This window comes from Rhodamnia argentea, chromosome 7 (assembly GCF_020921035.1).
Source record: "Rhodamnia argentea isolate NSW1041297 chromosome 7, ASM2092103v1, whole genome shotgun sequence".
Taxonomy (NCBI): domain Eukaryota; kingdom Viridiplantae; phylum Streptophyta; class Magnoliopsida; order Myrtales; family Myrtaceae; genus Rhodamnia; species Rhodamnia argentea.
Window position 1 is genome coordinate 6114138 of NC_063156.1, and position 20548 is coordinate 6134685.

General features: G+C 39.0%; 1 protein-coding gene across 1 annotated transcript; it reads right to left on the bottom strand.

Moving 5' to 3' along the window:
- Positions 1-14580: 14580 nt before the first annotated feature.
- LOC125312432 (transcription factor bHLH162-like) lies at positions 14581-15923 on the bottom strand. The gene is made up of 3 exons (XM_030693543.2): positions 15728-15923; positions 14953-15294; positions 14581-14735 (listed from the first exon to the last, which is right to left on the bottom strand). Exons 1-3 carry the CDS (start codon positions 15899-15901, stop codon positions 14592-14594), a joined length of 660 nt encoding a protein of 219 aa, XP_030549403.1. The 5' UTR covers positions 15902-15923; the 3' UTR covers positions 14581-14591.
- Between the last annotated feature and the right edge of the window lie 4625 nt (positions 15924-20548).

The following is a 20548-nucleotide window of genomic DNA, read 5'->3' on the forward strand; positions in this document are numbered from 1 at the left end:
CTGCTGTGGGAAACGGAGCTAAAAAGAGACGAAAAAAAGTGCAACAGTTACGTGGTCCGTAATTCAAAAGGAAGTGACATGGTCGGAGGCTCGGAGCTATTATCTACAGGTGTTTGACTTGATGCGAGGGATTAAGTCCTTGCACGGTTGATTATCGGTCCAAATTCACACAGTGATTCATGTCGTGATGCACGAGTATGGACAGGGACTTGACGGATTATCAGAAGCGACTTAGGAATGAGTTATTTTATAATATCAATTGAGCCCAAGTTATATTTCAGCATCATCGGATGTATGAACCAACAAACCGAGCAAAAGTGTAAAAAAAAAAAAAATTAAACATATTGCATTAGTGGAAATTCAGTCATAAAACTCTTAATTATGTCAATTTAATCCCAAGTCATCCTACGTTGCACACACAACTTGGGCATTCCTTTTTTTGGCTTGTAACTTTTTTCTTTACTCTCTTTCTTCTGATTGAGGTCATTGGCCCTTGGCAAGGCGTTGCAGCCCTTGCCTGGGCTACAAGGGTCGGCCAACGCCCGCCTTCAATCAGAAAAAAAAAAAAAAAAAGGAGTAAAGGAAAGAAACAAAATGAATAGAGAAAAATAAACTATGCTAAAAATATATAATATAAACAATATTCATGTCAACGTCACCCTAGGATAATTACGATCCACGTTAGTGATTTCCAGCTAAAATTGATCAAATGGATTCAATCGGTACAAATGTAAAAATTTCAGGATAAAATTAATACAATTAAAAAATTTTAACTGAATTGGCACAAACACAATAGGTTTAAAACTTTTGTGACACTCGTCCCACTCAACCCGAGTTTTCACTTAAGTATTGAATTGAAATATCATCCGTGAGAAATAAGCGTCTTATTAATCATAGTCTAGACGAAGTATTTTATGTTTTTATCGCATTTTGACGAGTGCTATGTCCATTGCTTTTGACGAGAGAAATTATTTCATATTTCATCTCCGGTCCGTTCTTCGTCAATGACGAGTTTTGCGCACGCTTGTTCACATGCTCTTTCCCCTACTCCATCCACGAAATCACGAACACATGCTTTATTCGTTAAGAAAAGAACATGATCGCATGTTGTCACTTAGTTTTTTTAATTCAATCGTGGCACGGGAATTGAAATAAAGTATTGTTGTCAATTAAGGTTTAGTGGTAAAGCTTTGTCGTAAGAAAAGAGAAAATTCGATGGATGACGCAAGCGAGGCAATGTCGGGAAAGGGAAGTCATCAACTCGAGAGGAGTCAACGTCACTTGTCAGCCGTCATCTTGGAAAATTTCTTTCCCTCGTTGGAACAATATTTTACACGTGGCCCTGTCCTGCTGGTTCATGTATCTTTTTTTCTTTTTCTTTTTCTTTTTCTTTTTCTTTTTTGTCGTTCCAATTCAGGAAAAAATTCGTTGTCTGCGTCTGCCTGAGTATCGTCTAGACCGGGGCAACATTTGAACTTCCAGACCCTGTTGACCACGGACAATGACTTATGTTGAAAACCATCTATTCATGGATTCTTTTCAATGCGCGTACACGACCATACGCTCATCGTGCAGTTCAATTTGATGTCGAATTCCTCGGCGAATCCCTTTTCGGTTTGCTATTGCTAGAAGGAAAACCCTCATCGGCCCCGATAAATCGCAGGCTCGAGGAATCTCTACTGACCTTAGGTCGACATCCGACTGGGTGGCTCGAACTTCTATCCTTAGAACCATAGGGAAATTAAACTCATATAGTGTGTGTAATATGCATGCACTGTGTCGGCTTTTTAACCTCGAAGATACTCCAACCAAAAATAAAAAATAAAAAACCTCGAAGATACGGTTAGTTGGCTAATCATCTTTCCTATGTGCAATATGCATCATAATGGAGAATGTATCTCTCCTATGCGCTCATCGACTATAGTCATTAACCACCCAAACTAATCCATCATGTGATATAACAAGAGAATCTATGCAAATGGTGAGCGGTTGATCGGATACTTACTCATTGATAGGGAAATTATTCAAACAACCTAATCCTATTATGTTTTTGTCAATTCAGTCCTAAATATTTTAATTATGCCAATTGAGTCCTAAATATCTTAATTTTGCCAATTGAGTCAATCCATGGCCAATTTTGATCCGAAATGACTAACATTAACGCCAATAGTCATACATGGCACAATCGGAGCTGGCGTAGATAAATTTTAATATTTTTTGTTTATTTTTTCACTTTTTTTTTTCTTCTTTGCTATTTTTGTCCTTTTCTCTTCTTTCCCTTTTTTTTTTTGTTTTTGTTTTTCTCTTCTTTTTCCCTCGCCATTGCTGGCCTCAAACAAGGGACACTGCACTTGGTAACGGGATGCTCACGCTAGCGTGGCCCGGGCATCCCTTGCCCGAGGCTGGCGAGAGTGGCCCTTGCTTGAGGCAAGGGAAGTTGGTTATGACGCAAATGACACAATTAAATTTAGAATTCAATCGATAAAAGTGCAATAGATTTGTAACTTTTTGGACGATTTTTCCCACATCGATAGGATCTGTAGGCCTTATCATGCACTGTGCCAACGTGGCCGCACCTCGATCTCTTTTCACTGATAGACTGGGAGAGATCACCCCACCGGATTCAACTCGTTCGCTTTTCAGCATGCTTGGAAATTTCTCAGCGAGCACCTGAGGCCTAGACAAAGGAGGCCGACGTGACTTGCGGTGCTTTGTCGTCCTCTTTCCTCGTCTTTACGTGGTTGCAGTGCGAACGTATGACCCTATAGAAATTGTGGCCTTCACAAATTCAAACAAACACGCTGATACGACAGATAATCTCGAAGTGGGGTATCAAATAGTGAGATTTCAAGCCATCTCAGTTTCAAATTTCTACTTTCTCGGACGCAAGATATGACCTGAGCGTTCTTCTTCACAAGAGTAAAAATATTTGAGCAAATGTCCCATTTCGTTTTGAGTAACATACACGACAATTCTCAAACCCTGTCTCATTCTTTTGGGCTTTGTAACCAGTTTTCCAAACGGAAAAAGTATAAAAAAAAAGTTATAAACATATTGCATCGATACCAATTTAGTTTTAAATATTTAAACTCAACCAATTTAATCCAAAACTTTTTTGCATTGGTACCAACTCAGTCCATCCGACCAATTTAGATAGGAAATCACTGGCGTAAATGCCAATCGTCCTGCGCGCGCGGAAAACGTTGACGTAGATATTTTTTTAGAAATTTTTAAAAGAAAATTATTATTTTTAATTATTTTTGCTTTTCAATTATTTCTTGTTAAACTTTGGCCAGCAAAGGTTGCCGGAGACCCTCTCGCTGGCCATTGGGATCAGCAAGCCCTCGTGAGATCCGGGCGAGAGCCGCTTTGCTCGCTGCTGCGAAGACCCTCGCCCCATCGGCCGTGGGCGAGGCTGCCCTCACCCAAATCTAGCAAGCGTTGCTACCCTCACCAACGGCCGTTGAGGGCTAGCCGGCGAGGGTTGTCGACTACCCTCGTCAACCAAAGTGAAAGGAGAAAAAAAAAATGAATACTTAAATATGTTCACTTAGCGCCATCAAAGTCACGTAAGATGGTCGGCATTCACGTTAGCAATTTTCAACTAAAATTGATCGGATTGACTAAATTGATACAAATATAAAAAGGTTTAGGACTAAATAGGTTCAACTAAATAAGTGTACTTTTTTCCATCCCAAATATATTGACAACCTAAAACGACTGCCGATTTAAGCCCTGTTAATTGTAGGATGGGTTTGATGCACCTAGTGGACCTTACGGATGGCCATCCCCAATATTTATGATCATCGAGGTAAGATATCTATTAAGGAATTTACAACAAATTCATGCTATTTGCGATTTCTCACGAAAAATTCCACACTGGGACATCCAATCGTACAAGACTTCGAAGTAATTTATTAGTAATTCATTAATCATGAAATAAAGTTATTATTGACTGTTATATAGGGGAATAGTTATCAATTATAGGGAACATCACTTATAATAAATTGAGATAATTCAATAAATTAATGATTAAATGGTATTGATTAATTACCAAGTGCTGATATCTCCGCCTCATGAACTATATCTGAAAAGCTTATAGATATGAAAAAAAATTCCAAAAAGCTTCCCAAACAAAATAAATCCTTTGATATAGCCGACACGACAATTTCGATAAATTAGGAATGATTTGTCGATTTTTTTCAGCACAAGATAACATTCCCTTTATTTATTTTATTTTTTGGCAAATGATAATCGTAGAAGGAATCGGCCATTTCTTTGTTGTTCAATTTTCACGCTCATCGCTAGGGTTGTCAAAAATGTTGGAGCTAATTCGACGAGAGCCGAAAATTTCGGTTCTTTTCGGTCTGCTTTGTCTTTTTTCTCCACGTTCAGTTTTCGCGGAAGTGTCTGCCTTCGTTTTTCCACGCCTTACCTGGATTTATGTATATAATTGACATTCCTTGCTTCCTTGGAAAAGGAGGGAAAAAGAGAGAATAGGAGAGGAAACCTGAGACTCGAATCGCAACGGTGTTTCCGATTCGGGTCATATTCGGTTTCTTTCAGAGCATGCACACATTCCATACGGTTCGAGTATCGTGAGAACCCGAATCGAACGGTTGACAATCCTACTAATTACCACTCGACTCGTGTATTATAATATGTGGACTGACTTTAATATTTGGTTATTATTTTACTTAGATTATCTCGACTATTGTCGCAATGACCAAATAAATGATTTTTTCTGCTCAATTGACCAAACACAGAATTTAAAAAAAAAAATTGAGTTAATTTATTTTGAGATAAGTGTACTGAAAATTTTAAAACATGTCATTAAAGTACAATTAAGTTCTTAAACTTATAAAAAGTACAATCAAGTGTTAAAATTTGTCAAATTAGTGTAATCAAGTCCTTTCGTTCACTCCGTTAAATTTGGCTAACAAAAAATGCTGACATAATTTTTTTTTATTTCCTCTCTTCTGCATGGTGAAGTTGTAGTCAGAACATTTAAGATAAGGCTAAAATGACGTCGTTGCGGTTCAAATATGCTTTTTAGAACAAATTTATTTAAATTAAACTTAAAAATAAGCTAAATTAGAAAAAAAAATTGAAAAAAGAAATCGTCGCCGTCACCCCACCATCACCTTGAAGGGTCAGCGAGGGTGGAGCATGGTCGATGGAGGTCGTCGGGCTCCAGCAAGTAGCTGGCAACCCTCGCCGACCTTAGGGGAGGGCTTGCAATCCCTTACTCAGTAGCGTCCCTCGACCAAATATGGAGAAGAGCTTGTCAGCCCTTCTCGATAATGGCGGGGTTCAACGGCCACAATTGTTCAAGGGCACCAATGCTTTTGTAAAGACCGTGGCGAATTCCTTACAACACGGAGAATTCCTTTCAACTTTCGACTTTCTCCTGAGGCCCATGGCCTGACACCCAACGGACTGGAGATTCGCAGCAAAGTGCATCCTCACCTTGTCCCCAAAGGTCTCGCGCGCCACCGTATCCTCTGCAGCAGAGCTAGATCCAGCACTTCATCGTCAGGTTCCGCATCTCGGCAGCAAACTTGCCCCATGGGCACTTCCGCGCGCCTCGGTACCTTCTCTCCAATGACGATCGGTTGCCACCGCGCCCATGGCGGTTCCCCCACATAGGTGGAAGGAGGTGGTTTTGAGGTGGGAGGGTTTAGTGAGAAATGGATATGGTAGGTGCGTAGGAGAGAGGGATTGGGGAGTTAGGGAAAAAGTATAAAAAGTCATAAACCGCATTGGTACTAATTCAATTCTAAACCTATCAATTGGACTAATTTAGTCCTAAACCTTTTTGAATTGTATTGGTACCGATTCAGTTCATCCAATCAATTTAGGCCGAAAATCACTAACAAGGACGTCGGTCGCCCTGCATGGCACCATCGGCACCAATGTTCACATTTTTTTATTATAATTTTTAAACAGCTTTTTTTATTTTTATTTTTTTCATACTTTTCTTTCTTCCTCTTTGCTTTTTGCCAGTGGCCGGCCGACAACAGGCCACAGGCCATGGTCGGGAGGTCAACCCTCACCCAAGTCAAGGCAACCTCTTCAGGCCTTGCCTGGGTGAAGGCGAGAATAAAAAACATAAAAATTCAAATAATTATAAAAAAAAAATGTCCTTGTCATCGCCGCACGGTGTTACGTAGTACAGCTGGTGTCCATGTCAATTGTTTTCGGCCTTAATTGGCTGGATGAACTGAATATGTACCAATATAATAGGTTTATGATTTTTTTGATACTTTTCCAGATTGTTAGGTATTTGTGTATGCATTTGTCTGACCACCTCAGATAGAGATGGTTAGGTGTTCGACCTCTCGACAAGCTCTCTCTCTCTATATCTTGGCTTCTTCTTCTTCTTCTTCTTCTATATATCTGAATCGATCTCGGTCGCTCGCGATGAACTGTTTTACATTCATTAGCTCTTCCTTCTTTAATCTTCTACTGGACATGGTAATAGGGAATGGTATGTGCCACGACTAGAGCGCCCTTCTTCTATTTGAGACTTCCATTTCTCCATCGGGCCAAAATAGAGATCGTATAATTTTTTGTTGGGAATAGATGGAACAGATAATGTGAAAAAGATGGTTTTCATGCTGTTGACTAATATTCAATTTGAGCCGAAGTTTAATTTTGTTCAATGATGGTTCTCATACACCTTTTAAAGTCAAAACCAACCACTAAATTGTGGGGCTTACACTTACTGTCTTGTGTATGGACGTGGCAACATTGGCAAAATTCCAAAAGACTAGACGAAAATTGCCATCAAATACATAGTATTAGATCGACTTATGTCAAGATCCAATTCCTAAATGCCTCCTGCCGATATTGGAAGTCAGTAACTAAGCCGATTCCATCTGGATACTGGCCCAAATCGGCCAATTCACTAAGGAGCCGGTCAGGTTCCTGATTCTAATAACTAAGAACAAGCCTTGATCAGTTTAGTTCCTAGTTCTATACCTTGAACGATCACTTCTACCGAGGAACCCGAAACCTGCAAGGCCCTCCGGGGTCCAACCCTAAGTAAGTTCTTTTTCTATCTTTTTTAAACTTAAGGCATTTATTGAAACAAAATAAAAGGAAAAAAAAAAAAACTTCGGCCGGTTCTAGGGTCAACATGGTTGGTTTTCTATTCAAAAATTGAGAATATAACCACCCTGGAATCGATTACTCTTAGCTAATACTACTCTAGTTCTAATCGTCAGTAACTGTAGAAGCTGAAAATGAATTGAGATGAATGGTATAAGTCAATATAGTTGTATACAGGTTTAAAATGGTATAACAACTTCGCTTTATAATTTTTTGGATTTAAAATTCATGAAATGTTGTGAGGTTGTGCATTAATTTTCAATGTGTTACTACAAGAAAACAAGAGGATCATCATGATTCTAGTTCTGACATGCAGGAAGCATGAGATGAACCTCACCAGCCTATCATCAAAACCGATTTAAGTGGAGTTTATAAAGTGGTGATCAGTTTGCATCATCTAGCGAAGGAATTAGGTAGAATCAGAGATGTATATCTTCTTTTTGTATTACATCCTGAAAGAGCTCCAGTGCTAGTGTTAGATTTGTGTTATGTTTGCTCCTCCATTCAACCATCGACTCTGATACCCCGATACCTTCACTCGGGAGATTGCCACAAGGAAGCTTAAGTCCGAGCCCGTCAACATATCTAGTTAAACCCACCTTTATTCAAAAGCTTAAACTAATCAGTTATGGGTCAATTAAGACATATTAATTGCTCAATATCACATTAATTCTCTAATGTGAGGCTTCTCTAACACAATTCACGCGTGCATCCTAACAATTAATATCATAGCCCAAGTTACTAACAAATCTAGACCCAACAGTCACTCGAAAGAGATGCGGTTTGTCGCTGCCTTTGACTCGGGGCCCGATGTTTAAAGGGGAGACTGATATTAAGATTACGAGAATGATTGCATTTGATGACCTTTTGGAAAAATGTCATTGATTCAATTACCATCTTTGGTTTTGACCAAAAAAAAATTACCATCTTTGATGACATGGAAGAAACCTGACCTGTCCAACTCCAGTTACCTAACAATGAGAAGGCCCCTTGATAAAAAGCTAACGGTAAATCTGGTTTGAACCGTTCTCGAAGATGTTTCCAGAGTCTTCGGAGATACAAATGGCCAAAAAAAAAATGCAAAGTAGAGATCTTGTTTGCATCTTTAGATCAATGAAGCATGACATATAATAAGGGGTACAACTCATAGACCTTCAAGATTGCTTTGCATTCAGATAATAAGCACCATGTGAAGATTAGCCGATAAATGACAGATCAAAGAGCAGATTGCGCCAAACTGGTGATTAAGTATTAAGATGACGAGAGGGTCATATCTTCGGAAGCTCAAGCTGATACGATGAAGAGATGTTAACTTCCTTTGGCATGAAGCACTCCAAATTTTCCTATGCGCTAAACTGATCGCTTCAGGTGTTTCCCGTACCTAGCTCTTCCTTATGGTTAACCTATAAAATGGCTAAACTAGGTCGCCCGTGAAACGTACCAAGGTTTTCATGGTACGATCGGTCGAGCATATGACCGAAAAGAACCCCAAGACTTGATGTGTCTTGGACCTCTAGGGTTTGCCTAGGGTTTTCTACCATTTTCTAGAATATTCCCAGTGCTGAGCGAGACGGTAATTATCCCGTGTTCTGGAATTTTCCTATTTATTGTCGATGGTTAGGTAGGTGGAAAGATGATATCTGAGCCATTAGATTGAATATAGATCAACAATTGTAATTCGAGGCCTCTACTATATAAAGAGGCACTATCCTTTTGATTTGATCATCCACCAAAAGAAATACAAAATCATTCATCTCAGAGTCTCTCTCTAGAACTCTCCCGAAAAGGCTTAGCTTAGGCACTCCAAAGACCCAAGGAAGCCTAAGTCGCCGCACGAGTTGACCCTCAAGCTGTTGACACGTGATAAGCATGCATATGAACTTAGCACCTAAGTCTGCGAATTATGAACGTCAATCGAACTAGCGGCATTCATAGAGAATAGTGACCAGCACACTAACAGAAGAACATAGAGCTGCCGACATTCTCGTAAAATATGGGGAGCATGGGCACGGGAGGAGCAAATACTGTGGAATCTTGTCCAGACGAGGTTTCTGACAAATCCTCGAATTTGATTAATTGGGACACCTACTTTGCAGCAAGGTGTGCGTAATATATCGGAGCAACTGCATAAGGAAAAGGTATACATTTTAACTATCAAGATGGGCATAAGCAGGTACAACTACTACTGATGTTTAATACTTCTACTTGGACCATTTACCGTAGCAATAGATGGCATATATGATCGACCAGGAGAACCATGAGAGACGTCCATACCCAGAACCATTGTAGGAGAATCTTTTTTTATGTGGACACCTTGAAGAGTACTCCATTGCCAACAAAGAATTTATTCCCCTGAGCTGCCAAAAGTAAATGTTAGTCTCGGAAGAGAGACAGAAATCTAATTACCTTTTAAGTTGTGGCCTTGCCCATTTACCTTTGAGTTGACTTTCAGAAGCAGATTTGTGAGGTATTGATCACTTATCTTAAATGGGGATATGCATTGCGTTACAACACCATGCTCACTAAGACATTTCCTCTTCCAAGGCCCCTTGAAATGAAAAGGTGTTGATGCCTAATTTTGAATAACATTTTCAGTCATCAATTTTTTCATAAAAATTAGGGATTAATTTTAATTCCAACAAAAAATATTTTTTTTATTTTTTTTTACATATGCTTTAGTTTAATTTTCTACTTGCATTGCATTGCATTTGCATATTTATCGGACCGGCGATGAATGGGTATTTTCAAGGTTTTGAGCTTAATTGGATTATTTGGACCGAGCCTGCAAGAGCACAAGATTCGGCCAAAGTCCATGATTTCATTAGTGGCCGAAAATTGTAATTAAAATGTCAAGTGAAAAATTAATTTATTAATTGGAAACTTGTAGAACAATTAAACCTTTAACTCTAGGGTTTCTTAACGTAGCTCTATATAAGGGCTTGTTGTCACGTGTTGGGGCGGAGAATTTCTGCTCAAAAAATAAGGTAAAAGTGGAGAGACAAAGAGAAGTTTTTTCACAGTTTTGAAGCTTTCCCTCATGGTGTCACCGTGACCTTGTTGCCGAGGATTCTGCTCGTCCCCGAAGGTTTTCATCTGATTCACGGTGCGTCGGTGCACCACCAGCCAGGCGTCTCTGCTGTCCAGTCCTAAAGCCTTGCTGTTTTGTGTTATATTCCACCAATTTGGAGTCCAATTCAGCCCCTGCTCAAGCCAAATTACTACAACAATTCACCTCTCGATTTCTTGTGTGTTCGGAGCCCTTGGCCAGGGCTCGGCGACCCCACTGGCCTCAAGCGAGGGCCACCACTAGCTCGCCTGAGGTCGGAGGGGGTCGTTGAGCCGGCCGACCCCCGCTGGCCATGCCCCACCCTCGCTAGCCATTACTAGCGATGGTGGGGCAGCGGCAGCGAGGGTTACTGCAACCCTCGCCGCCCGCAACCTTTTATTTTATTTTTAATTTTTTGAATTTCTACCTTTTTTTTAAAAATTTTCAGCTTATTTCTCAAATTATGTTAAATAAAAAAAATCAAAATTTTAAAAAAATTCTATAGTGGACTACCGGCAAGCCACGTCGGTAGTAGATATTAATAAAAAAGTGCCACGTCATCCGTAGATATTAATAAAAAAGTGCCACATCAGAATTCCGGTAGAGCAAATCGGACTTGGCACCAAAGTGATCCTTTTTTCTCCGACTTAGCATTAAAGTGATCCGATTGAAACTTTTGGTACCAAAGTGATCTCCGTACACAACTTTTGGCACTAAAAATGTACTTTTGCCGTAGAATTTCTATCATGCTTGTCTGTTAACCATAATTATTTCCAACCATAATATTTTGATAAAAAATATTGAGGTACTTATGGACGAAAATTCGCAGCAAGATGGGCGGCTATCTTCTTAATGGTGATGAGTTAGTAGTTGATGATTGGGCTTGATGCGAGAATCGTGGTCTTTTGAACTCGATGTTCCTATTTATTGGTGTGACGGGTAGAGAATAAGCTTCAGTAGATTATACATTGTTAGTCGGTAATCTGTGACTCGTTCACCACTTGCAGAGTAACATAAAGCAAGTTGCTTAATGGGTTAGTTGGTGTGCTTACCCTTTTTCTTGTTTAGCCCTAAGCACGTGTTTCCATTCTACTTATTGGACAGATAAAGTTAGCTATCTTTGATGACTTGTACATGTATAAACAGAAAGTAAGATGCCATTGTTGGGTGGTTCCTCAATATTTTATGTCTTAAGAACGTTTATTTTAGCCGTTGCAAGTTGTATAAATATGCTTATTTGCCAATCCTAATAAATGCTAAATATAAGAAAATGCTAATTGGTGAATGAATCGGTAGGAACCGGAGAGAGACACCAGCTGACTAATACACACAGTCATACATGGAAATTATTAGATGCTCATCTAAAAATCATCGTAACCAAATAGGCTTAATCCCCTAAAAAATCCTCAAACTTTACATCCAATTCCAATTCTACTCCGAATTTTTCTATCTTGTAAAAATTCTCAACTTCCATTTTGGTCTTAAATCTACTCACACTTCCAAAAATCGCCACTAATTTAATCGAAATAATTGGCATCAAAACTAGTTAGAAGTTCATTATCACAAACCGTGTCTTCCACAGCAACCCTCACCATGTAAGGAAGAATACCAACCTCCTGATGTTGATAATATCGAAGAAATCAGTGGCGATTTTTGGACGCATGGGCAGATTTGGGATCAGAGCGAAAGCTAATAATATTTTATGAGACTAAAAAAAATTCAGACAAAATTGAGGCTACACATAAAGTTGAGGGTTGTTTAAGGAATTAGCTTGAAAGGAATATGGATTGTTGCAAACAAGAAGTCGACGGAAGGAAACCGTGGGTGATTAAAATGCATCAAGTCCAGCACTACCGAAAATGTATAGTATCACTGTATGCAACCGAAAGTCCAAGTTGACCGTAACTTGTATCACCCATACGGTACTGCAAAACTCAATTAACACATGCTAATGAACAACATTAATTGCAAATCTCACATATTAATGGCTTAATGACACAAGAACTCTCTTTTGTAATAGTTGAATCCATTTTAATATATATTTATTTTTTTAGGAGCATCAATGTTTCCTTTAAGGAACATCAACGTTTGATAAGTCCAATCTTTTTAGGTTATTACTTTGTAATGGTTACTAAGTAGGCACATTTAACATGTTTGATTATTTTAACAATATTTTAAATCATTTTCAATCAATTTTGTGTTTTTGTAGTCAACATATAAACTTAAGTCATTACATATCTGTGAACATCCATTACTCATTCCTAATAACATCTCTATATATTATTCTTTCTAAGAACATCACTTTTAGATAAGTAGAACACTAAGATTTTTTATTTAGTCAATGTGAAAATTAATGGTCTCCAAGTAGGCACCTTCAATTTCTTTAATTAATTTTTAGTATTTTTTACTTCTTCCAATTAATTTGTATTTATTAGCGAAGTGGAGGGAAATTGGAGAAAATGGAGTTTTGTGACAATGTGACTCAACCACAAGATTCCGTTCTACACATTTTTTTTGCTATATATAGCTTTTTAACATAAGACAAGTGTTTCGACCAAAAAAAAAAAACATAAGACAAGTGGAACTCCAAAAAAAAAAAAAAAACGTAAGACAAGTGTACCTTTCCAAACAGTTTGACCAACTGGCGACCTATTTGTAAAGAACCACTGACTTTCGGGAAAAAAAATATTAAATATATCCTAAATATACTATACATATATCAATTCAGTCATAAACTTTTCAGTTTAATCAATTTAATTCTAAACCTTTTGATAATTTCAATGTAGTCCTTCTAGCCAATTTTTGCCTCTTCGTATCTGAAACTTAGGAAAGTGCTTTATCCAATCGCCGATGCTAATGTCAGCCGTCCTACGTGACACGGTCAGCATTGGCATGGATAATTTTTGCATTTTTTTAAAAAAAAAAGTTCTTTCTTTATTTTGCTTATTTGTCTACTAAGTCCGATGAGGACTTTGTGGCCTTTCTTTTATAGATTTAGGACTTTGTTTTTTTTTTTTTTTTCCGTGATTATGCCCTAACTGTCGCCTAAAACTAAGCATGGATATATACAATAAAAGAGGAAAATGAGGGACATGGAAGGATTTGAATCCATGAGACAACTGCTAAAAATGTTTAATCTATTAGATAATAGTGTGATTCAATATTTAACAATTCCAATGCTCTCCTCATGCATATAATGGACATAAAATTGGAGAAAACGGAGTTTTGTGACGATTTGACTCAACCACAAGATTCTGTTATACACAATTCTTTTACTGTGTATATTAACTTTTTAACATAAGACAAGTGTACCTTTCCAATCAGTTTGACAAACTAGCGACCTATTTGTAAATTTTTTTGGGACCACTGACTTTCGGGAAGAAAAATTAAATATGTCCAAATATACTGCACATATTTCAATTCAACCATAAAATTTTTAATTTGGTCAATTTAATCCTAAATCTTTAGATGATTTTCAATGTAATCCTTCCAGCTAATGTTGGTCTCTTCGTATCTTGAAACATAGGGAAGTGCTTTATCCAATCATTGACTCGAATGCCGACGGTTCTACGTGACATAGTCGTCATTAACATGGATAATTTTTACATTTTTTCAAAAAAATATTTGTTTATTTTCTTTTTTTGTCTACTAGGTCCAAGGAGGGCTTTGTGGCCCTTTCTTTTATAGATTTAGGACTTCTTTTTGGTGATTATCCCCTAACTTTTGCCTAAGACTAAGCGTGGGTATATACGAGGAAAGAGGCAAATGAGGGACATGGAAAGATTTGAATCCAAGTGACAACTGCTAAAAAATCTTAAGCTATTAGTTAATGGCGTGATTCAATAATTAACAATTCCAATCCTCCCCTCATGCATATCATGGACCTACAATTTTGTAAGGCCACTATTAACTATTTTAAAAGCTTAAAATGTTGGGTAAAAATGTGATTTATTACTTAAATATTCTAACATGTTGCTTCGGATCATAAGCACCAAAATATCCTTCTCGATTGTATATAGGACATATGTCGTAGTATTGATCATAATCCATACAACAATTAATAAGTTTGATTCATCCAACAGTAAACTTCGACCCGACCCGACCAGTTTCTCCAAACATTTTTGGCAAATATAAGTTATATGATTCTTGCATCGATGTAATTAAAGGGCGAGTCTTATAGCGATAGAACTTAACTATACAGTCTAGCTAACACTGCTTTACCTGAGGTAAGGAGTGGAGATTATAGATAATCGTCTCCATTATATCTCCAAATATAGATTATTGCACTTCATCTCAGGTACTCTTTTACAGCACAATTAAACTTCAGCTTCTAGATCGAAGATTCTAATAAATGTTTACAAAATTCAGAAGATGAAGAATCGGAAAATTTGCCTCCGAGATGCCTTCATAGTTTAATTTGCATATGTTGGTTTTAGAAATTCCATATGTTAGGACTTAGTCCACAGTCCCATAACTTTGGCTGAAATTCTTCATGACCTCCGTCTGTTGCTGATCCGTTTACGAATGTTGTCAGCCTTTCGGATATCGTCGCAGTGCCTAAACCGGACTCACCAATCTGCAAAAACATCAAGAAATTCCCGATAAATATGAAGCTACTCTACGAATTCGGTTTTAAAAGGAAAAAGAAACTTTATCCGCTAAACCCTACTGCGAACCAACGCGATAAATGTCTGGTTCAGGTCGAGAATGAATCTCCCGCGTCTCTTCCAAATGATTGTGTGTACTATTAAAACGCGGTTGCCGATTTCAATAAATGGAGATTAAGGACATACCTTTGCATGCACCAAGTGGTAAGCCGAGTTCCCGACGACGGAGAAGTTGGCGTTCAGCACCTCGACCTTTTCCTCGTGGAGCATCCGGAGGATCTCCGAGAAGATGAACTGATCATGTAGCCCGCTAACCAATATCACCTCCAGAGAAGAATCTCTGACTCTGATCTCGATCTGAGGCGCTTTAAGGGCCGCCGACGTGCTGCTGCTAGTGCACGAGCTCGAGCTCGGTCTCTTCTTGCCCATTAGGTTTTCTTTCTTATCCTTGGCTTCCTTCACTGCTGTCTCTAGGCCTTTTATGTGTCTTATGGCATCATCTATCTGGTCAGGCAGTGATTTCGCCTCCTGCATTATCATCCATCATGTCAAAGATCCGCATGTAACGAAAACGACTCAAACATGCGCGTGCACATGCAAATGGACGTAAAAGACAAAGTATTTCCGGTTTCGACATCGTACGTATACCTTCGTGTCACAATAACATAATCACCCTGATCAATCAAGTACCTAAGTTGCAAAACTTCAGAAGTTCGATGATTGAGGAGGTTATCGAGAGATGTAGTAACGCCATAGAAATGGATCGATGCGATCAGAGGACACAAGAAGCGGGGTGGTGACGATTTCCAACGTGCTTACACATCTCTAAAAGCAAAAGAACGACGCTAATTGACGCGAACTGATAAGACATCAGTCTTTTTGTGACGACACGAATTCGCAACCCTAGTTTCGAGAGATCGAGATTGAGAGAGAGAGACAGAGAGAGAGAGAGAAGGGGCACCTGATCAGACGGCTGAGAGGGGAGGAGGGAGTTGAGCACGGAGTAGAGATGCTTCATCCGAGTCCTCCGGTTCTTCTCAATGATCTTCCTCTCCGTTCTTCTCGTAGTCGAAGGCTGCTGATGAACTCTCTCCATTTCCTTCCCTATTACTATGTTCGCGAGAGACAGAGCCATGAGAAAAAAATATTATGTTGTGTCGAAATGGAATCCTCGGACTGCCAAACGCCTGCATTTTATACAATAAAGCTCGTGCCTGCTGTGGGAAAAGGGCTTTAAAAAAGAGACAAAAAAGGTACAACACTGACGTGGTCAGCAATTCCAAAGAAAGTGAGATGGTCACAGCTATTATCCATTGGTGTTTGACTTGATGGGACTGATTGGGTCCATGTACGGTTAATTATAGGTCCAAATTCGCACAGTGATTCATGTCATGATGCACGAGTATGGACAGGGACTTGACGGATCATCGGAAGCGATTTAGATACGGGTCATTTTTCAATACTGATCTGAGTCCAAGTAATATTTCAGTACCCACCGGATGCATGATTAAACGAATCGTGGAAAATTATCTATATAAAAAAAAAAGGTCCTAAACATAATGCGTTGGTATTCATTCAGTCATAAATCTTTTGATTATATTAATTTAATCCTAAATATTTTGTATTTGTATCAATTCAGTCCATCCAATCAATTTTATTCAAAAATCGATGACGTAGACATCGGTCATCTTACGTGGCAAGGACGGTCTTGACGAACATTTGTTAATATTTTTTTGTATTTATTATTTTATAATAAATACTTTTTGTTTTTTTTAATTTACTCCTCCTTTTTTTTTTTTTTTTGGTTGAGCTCACCGAACCCTGGTGAGGTGTCACGTCCCTCGTTTGGACTCGCAAGGATCAACCGGCGACCCTTGTTGGCCTTCAATCAGAACAAATGTAGTAAAGAAGAGAAAAAGAAAAGAAAGTAGACAAAATTATTTAAAAAAATTAAAAATTATAATATAAAAAAATGTTCACATTAGTGCCGCCTAAGATGACCGGGGTACTCGCCAGTAATTTTCTGCTAAAATTGATCAGATGGACTCAATTGACACAAATACAAAAGGTTTAGAATGAAATTGGCGCAATATAAAAAGTTGGGACTGAATTAGTATAAATATAATAGATTTATGACTTTTTTTTGACACATATTTCAAATGAATCGAGTTTTCACTCGAGTACCAAATTAAAATATCATCCGTGAGACAGGATGAAGTAATTTATGTTTTTTCTCGCCTTTTGACGAGTGCCATGTCCATTATTGTTGACGAGATAAATCATTTTATAATTCTCTCCGGTCCGTTCTTCGTCAATGACGAACTTCGCCCCCGCGCTCGTTCACATGCGCTTTCCCCTACTCCATCGACGAAATCACGAACACATGCTTTATTCGTTAAGATAAGAACATAATCGCATTTCGCCACTTAGTTTTTCCAATTCAATCATGGCACGGAAATTGAGACAAAGTATTATTTTAAATTAAGTGAGTTTAGTGGCAAGCTTTGTCGTAAGCAAGAGGGAGTAAGATGGGTGACGCAAGCGAGGCAACGTCGGGAAAGAGGAGTCATCAACTGGAGAGGAGTCAACGTCACTCGTCAGCCGTCATCTTGGAAAATTCCTTTTCCCTCGTTGGAAAACTATTGTACACGTGGCACTGTCAGTTCATATATGTTTTCCTTTTTGTTTTTCTCTTCTTCTTCTTTTTTCGTTCCAATTCAGAGGAAATTTTATCGTCTGGACCGGGGCAACATTTGGAACTTCTAGACCCCGTTGGCCACGGACAGCGACTTATGGTAGAAACCTTCCATTCATGATCTTTCAATGCATACACACAACTTTTAGTCCCCCTAGGGTTTCTCTCCTCCCCCAAGCCGCCGCCTCTCCCCTTCCCCTTCTCGCATTTCCTTTTTGTCTTTCTATTTTTTTTTTTTTTTTGTCTCCTCAAATTTCTTCTTGAAGATTTCTTTGTTTCGCGGCCTATTCCGTTCGACTTCTTCCACATGGAGAGTTTTTGTTCGATGAGCTCGGGAGTTTGAAGCGTGAGTGCTTCAAAAGACTTCGTTATTCCGGATTTGCTCGCTCGCCTTGGCTCCAGTGCTTGCTCCTATAGCCAAGTGCGGCTTCTCTACTGCTTTAGCGGGTTGCTTATCCGAAAGTAATTTTATGATCATCCAGTGCCTGTTTTGCAGATATTACGTCCCGATCTGGAGTTATATTTAAATTCGGGTACTCTTCTATTTCTCTGTAGAAATAGAATCTGGAATTTGTAATCCATTCTCTATGCTTTTTCAACTTGTTGATGTTATTGTTATCTCTATACGGTGATGGTGCCGACGACACCATACCTAGGCGCATACCGCCTTTTGACAAAGCCGCGGCCATTGAAAAAGAAAATCTCGACGTGTGCTCGTCATTGATGTTGATGCTAAACTCTGTGATCGGCCGCCAATTGTGCATTGATGTTATGATAAACCCCGTCTTTATGGAATGAACGAGTCTTTACAAGATGTACCAAGTTAATTTATCTTTCAGATTTACTTGCTTTGTTCGATTTCATCTTTATCTTGAAGTCATGTATCTATCATTCAAGTGAAATGAAAATCTCCCTTCGACCCCCCCAAAAAAAAGTGTGCATACACACGACCATACGTCCATGGTGCAGTTAAATTTGATATTGAATTCCTTGGTCACTCCCTTTTCTGTTTGTTATGCTCGAAGGGAACACGCACCAACCCAATAAATCGTGGGTTCAAGGAAACTCTACTTACCTCCGATCGAAATCTAATCGGGTGGCTCGAACTTCTATCCTTAGAAGCATGGGAAGTCCAACTCGTATAGCACGTGGATAATCTGCGTGCACCGTGTCGACTTTCTAACCTCAAAGATATGGTTTCTTGGCTAATCATCTTTCCTATGTGCAATTGACTATTGTCATAAACCACCAAAACTAATCCATCATGCGATATAACAAGAGAATATGCGATGTAACAAGAGAATATGTGCAAATGGTGGGCGGTTGATCATGTACGTACTCATTGACAGGGAAATTAGTCAAAAAGTCATACTCATGTTATATTCTTGTCAATTCAATCATAAATATTTTAATTACATCAATTGAATCCTAAATATCTTAATTTTGTCAATTGAGTCAATCAATGACCAATCGGAGATAGGCGACGTTAGCGCCGGCTATCGTACATGGCACGGTTAGAGCTGGCGTAGACAAATTTTAATAATGTTTGTTATTTATTTTTTCACTTCTTTTTTTCTTTTTTACGGTTTTTGTACTTTTCTCTTCTTTCCTATTTTTTTTTTTGTTTTTCTTTTCTTTTTCCCTCGCCATCGTTGGCCTCAAACAAGGGACAATGCGCTTGGTGACGAGCTGCCCTCGCTAGCCCCAACCCAAGCATCCCTTGCCCAAGGCTAGCGAGGGTGACACTTGCCTGAGGCAAGCGAAGATGTTTATGCCTCAAACGATGCAATTAAATTTAGGATTTAATCGATAAAAATGCAATAGATTCGTAATTTTTTGAACGATTTTCCCCACATCGATAAGGTCCGCAGGCCTTATCATGCACAGTGCCAACGCATGCAGCCGTACCTCGATCTCTTTTCACTGATAGGCTGGGAGAGATCGTGTGAATCCGGTGGGCTAACTCGTTCGCTTTTCAGCAATGCTTGGAAATTTCTCAGCGAGCACCTGAGGCCAAGACGAGGGAGGCGGACGCGACTTGCGGCGCTATTGTCGTCTTCGTTCCTCGTCCTTACGAGGTTGCGGTGCGAACAGACGACCCCTGTAGAAATTGCGGCCTTCGCACATTCGGACATACGCAGACACGACAGTCATCAAGTGCGGGGGTCATATTGGACCGTCCATCCTTATCGACAACCCCTGACCCGACCAAGTCATCCATTTAGTGACTTGGTTGGTGATGGAAGCTCGACATGTGGCTATCGCATGGACTTTTCTTGGACGCTGAGTTTCTTGGAAGGAGGGGAGGGGGCTTTTGCTGCTCCCGCAAGCAAAGTGACGATGGCCCCCCTCCACCGTCCAACTCCGAGCTGCTCTTCTTTTTCACCGGCAAAATTGAGTGGAATGTACGATAAATTGGAAAGGAAGGGTAATTATAAAAAAAAAATCATAAATATATTACAATTATGTCAATTTAATTTTAAATATATTTCTATCAATTCAGTCATAAATCATTTGTATTTGTGTCAATTCAATACATTTTATCGGCCGGTATTGACATGGATTTTTTAATATTTAATTACATTTTGAATTTTTTAAAAAAAAAAATTTCTTTTATTTAGTTTTTTTTTTTTTTTTGACTTAGGGCTACGCATCTCATTTGCGCCGCTCACAACAATCCAATTAGTTCTCCGAGTAACCGGACGACCCTCGCCCATGAGGCAGCAAGCGAGGGTACATTTGCCCGCGACCGGTGAGGCTGCCCTTGCTCATACCTGGGCTAGGGCCGCAACTCTCGCTAGCCACAAACGAAAAGCGAAGGAGGAAAAACAAAAAAAGAAAAGAAAAAATCATTATAAACTTTAAAAAAAAAGTAAAAAAATTTCAATTTATTAAAAATAGATCACGTCAGCGCCGGCCTACCAAATGAACCGAATTGACACAAATGCAAAAGATTAGGACTCGACTAGCAAAAAATAAATGGTTATGACTAAATTGGCACAATAGCAATAGGTTGAGGACTGTTTTGATAATTTTTTCAATTAATTATAAGCGGGTTTCGAATTGAGTATGTAGATTTGAAATGCT